Raw genomic sequence first — 4,172 nt, 5'->3', positions numbered from 1 at the left:
TTCAGACAGGAGAAAATGGAAGTTCCAAGAAGTTGAACATACACAGTTTGAACAGGGTAAAGCTGGGATTTGAACCAGGTCTTTTTCTCACCAAAGGTTCATGCTCCCTTCCCTGCACCATGTGTCTATCAAAGAAATACCTCCACAGCATGTCCAAATGAACATCAAAGTGACTGATCTGGGAAGAGTAAGATTCCATTATTTCCATTGTGAGAGACTGGAGGTGAGCCTGAGAGATTATGAACTGACTATGGATCTATAATGCCCATTCTCTGAAAAATCTCACAAATTGGGATGACAGAGCTTTAGCTAACAAGCATAGACTGGATAAATAAGGAACCAGGCTTTCAGTTTATCAGCCCATAATCTCAACTCCTGAGAAACTCCTGATAACCTTTTTGTTATCTACAGTCACTAAGGTTATGGTGCTGTTTACCCACCTGGCAAGGTAAGTCGACTTGCAGAGTTGGTGCTTGGAGCTGGAGAGCCATGAGAACGCCGCTTTGTGCCTGCAAAAAGGAAAGAAGAGGATTAGGGAAGGGAAAGTTGAGAACAGGTTTGCCAGACAGGTGGGTGCTCACCTAAAACTTTATCAGATGACCCAAATAGTTTGGATCTGAAAACAATGTTTAGAAGAAGGCTGGGTGAGACTGCCGAAACAAGCATATTCCTGTGGTTCAGAGAAGCCAGTGGCACACGCAGCCTTTAATGATACACAAGTGATGTTCTCAATTCTCCAGGTTGGAACCAACACATCCCTGAGCAGGGCTGCACCTTCAAGTCATCAGGGAAGCTTTTAAATATACAGTTGCCTAAGTGTCCTGTCCAAAAAGTTCTGATTTCTTTGTACTAGGGTAGAGCCCTGGCATCAGCATTTTTAAAGCTCCCCAGGTGATTCAAATATGCATCCAGGGTGGAGAACTACTGTGATGGAAGGAAAAGTTCCAGATTTAGAACCGAGGAATCAGGGTCTCTCCCTGCTTTGTCCCTGTTGGTAGGGCGGGATTAAGGTGTGTGAGGGCCTTAAACACTAATAACCTATGGTCCCTCCTCTGCTTCTTCATGCATTCGGAGAGTATATGTGAATTATCTGTATATACGTGTAATGGTAATTGTGTGTGTGTGTGCCTGTATTGGTGTTTTAGCAATCCATAATGTAACTTATTTTTAAATGTGATGGTAATATTAGCAATCAAACACAAAAGCGGCATAAACCATTTTAGCAGAATGAGATAAACTGGATTATAAAATTTGTAATGAATGTGGGGTACTAAGATTTTTATTATATACCACATTTTCTACAATAATTGATGTAATAATATTATCACTTCCTGATGAGCAAGTTTGTTTTGCAAGTCATAATACCAATTTCTTAAAAGAAAGTCAGAAGGGAAATGGAAAATAAAATACATTTATATAATTTTTATTATCTAAACATTTATTTAATTTACTTCCTTAAGGAATTGTTCAATTTTATTACACAGAGATGCATAAATATTCTGAGAGAATATGAATGTAATATTCTGATAATGTCCTCCTTTGCTTTTTTGGAAGATGAATTTAGAAACACTCATCATTGCAAAACAGAAAACATATTTTGCAGGATAAATAACTATTGAATTTTGTGTTCTCTTGATTCTTTGTTTATTAGCATGTGTAGAGTAATATCAACCACTGTGTCCTGCACAACAGAGATAAAAAATGAAAGTTACTTGACACATAAATTAAAACATTTCATGTTAGACAAATATTTCTAGTTTTTTGGACATTTGCTATGTTAATATTATATTAAATTATTACCCATGTTAGTATTACATTAAATGTATACTCTATTGCATCCATGTGTATGCCAAGCATATTTTAAAGTTATGAATATTATTGTTTACAAAACCTATAATATAACTCTGTATGTAAATGCTATACAGTTAAAAAGTATCTTGATTGAATTTATTGAAATGTTCAGCTTATTTGAATTCCTTTGCTTTTGTGAGTCATCTGGGACTGGAGTGCCCATTGTTTGTTTACCAGGATGTACAAAATAGCATTCCTGAGTGTTTGGATCATGGCAAAAAGCCTTGCTGGCTCTCCTGGCTAGAGTTGCTGGAGCAGCAGATGTGGGTATACAAGATGGTTCTCTCAAAATGGATCAGAGACTTGTTATCTATTAATGTGATCCATATTTATCCAGTAACTGTTCATGTGAGATCCAGCTGCATACTGAGTAAATGTAGCAAGGATTTGACTCAATAACCCATAACAACCCATCCCCACCTCTTATTTATTAGAAAGAAATAGTATCCTCCCAAGAGACCTGCTGAGATAAGTAAGGAGTTTCATTTACACAAACGGGGACTTTAAGAGACAGATATCAAGGAAGTTGTTGAAGGTAGGGGCCTCATAGCTTGAACAACCTTGCAGGTGGGTGACCTCATTACCCTTTTTGAACTTCATTTCCACTAGCACATTCTCATATACCAAAGCTGGAATCAATTTCATTTAGTGTCCCACCAGTTCCATTCCACTGTGGTGCTCACATTTCATTGTGTCCTGTCAGCTAGACATCTATGGGTCTCTGTTTTGGATAACCGGTGCCTGTGTTTGGTTGATGCCCTAATCACATGCTTACCTTACTGATTGGGTGATCCGCCCCTGCCTAAAGGAGTCACTGAGTGGTGCAAGGGTTAAGCACTTGGCTGCTAACCAAAAAGTTGGAAGTTTGAGTCCACCCAGAGGAGCCCTGGAAGAAAGCCCGGAAATCTACTTCCAAAAAATGAGCCATTGAAAACCCTGTGGAGCACAGTTCTACTCTGACACACATGGGGTCACCATGAGTCACAGTCAACCCAAAGGCAAATGAGAAAAATAACAATTACATCAAAGTGTTCTGGTGAAGATGAAAGGAACTAAGGTGCTCAAGAACCGCTCATGTTGGATCCAGTTGCAAACTGAGTACATGCAGCAAGAATTTGACTGAGAATGCTCAGTGTGCAGTAGGAGATTAAACAAATGTGAGGAGAGTAGGGTTTGTGAGCATCCCAAGTACCTGGCAACAAAGTTCCTATTAGAAAGGGGATTATCTTTGTTCATATAAATAGTTTCATGGGCCATGGAGGAGTAAAAAGGTAGACCCCTGGGAGAGATCAGGAAGGAGAAATCTAGGTAAAAGGAAGGCTGAATCATTCTAAATAAGAAAATAGAATATATAGATGTATGTGTATATCTATATCGATATAATTTTCTTATGTAGAACAGTTTTATATGTAAAACTGGTGGCACAGGGGTTAAGTGCTCAACTGCTAACTGAAAGGTCAGCAGTTCTAACCCACCAACCACTCTGCAGGAGAAAGATGTGGCAGTCTGTTTCCCTAAAGATTTACAGTCTTGAAAACCCTGTGGAACAGTTCTACTCTGTCCTATAGGGTTGGTATGAATAGGAATTGACTTGATGGCAGTGGGTTTACATATGTGTGTATGTGTGTATGTGTGTGTGTGTACACGTGTGCACATTAATATATATTACTGTTATTATATATATATTACTCCGTGTTTTTTTTTCCCCCCAACTGTCCAGAGGGGAAGAGTGGGGAAAAGAGGCCTGGAAGCCAGAGTGCAGCCACAGGGCAGATGGCCCAAGCCTGAGCTGGCAGAAATGGAGAGGGGATTCTTAAGCAGAGAACATACATGATTCAATGTCAAGTCATTTCTGTTACAAATCCGTTCAACCTCTCCAAACTTTTAGTTAAGACTATTTTACATGTAGAGGACTGGTGTGCTTGGAAGCTGTATTAATTGAGGAAACCTTGTCCTAGTCAGCACAGTCATGGATAAAGATAGCAAGCTGCTCGTACACTGAGGGACATCAGAGAAGGCAGGATCTTGAGATTGAAGGTGAACCGGAAGCTATAAGCTTTCCTTACCCCAGAATCCCCAGTGAGATGTAGACATATACCCTTTGGTAGTGTTTGAAATGACTTCATTTTAGTCTTAAAGAGCAGGGTATCACCATGGATAATTTGTGTTATTGTTACACAAATTATTATTAATAGTAGTATCAATAATACTAGTATTAGTAGTCATAAGGGAGCTCTGGTAGCATAGTGGCTAAGACACTTGCCTGCTAACCAGACGGCTGGCGGTTCAAACCCACCAGCCACTCCTCGGAAGGAAGGTTG

General features: G+C 39.4%; 1 protein-coding gene across 1 annotated transcript in view; it reads right to left on the bottom strand.

The window, feature by feature from the left end:
* PDE1C (phosphodiesterase 1C) overlaps positions 1-4,172 on the bottom strand; it is a 787,489-nt gene that overhangs the window by 19,263 nt on the left and 764,054 nt on the right. Inside the window, exon 18 of the mRNA XM_007945296.2 lies at positions 441-509. Within this exon, the coding sequence (XP_007943487.1) occupies positions 441-509 (69 nt within the window). The remainder of the gene's footprint in view (positions 1-440; positions 510-4,172) is intronic.

This window comes from Orycteropus afer, unplaced genomic scaffold (genome assembly GCF_000298275.1).
Source record: "Orycteropus afer afer isolate SDZICR_OR568_19922 unplaced genomic scaffold, OryAfe1.0 scaffold00008, whole genome shotgun sequence".
NCBI classification, from domain to species: domain Eukaryota; kingdom Metazoa; phylum Chordata; class Mammalia; order Tubulidentata; family Orycteropodidae; genus Orycteropus; species Orycteropus afer.
Note: the sequence above shows the minus strand (reverse complement) of the source record. Positions and strands in the feature narration are given on the sequence as shown.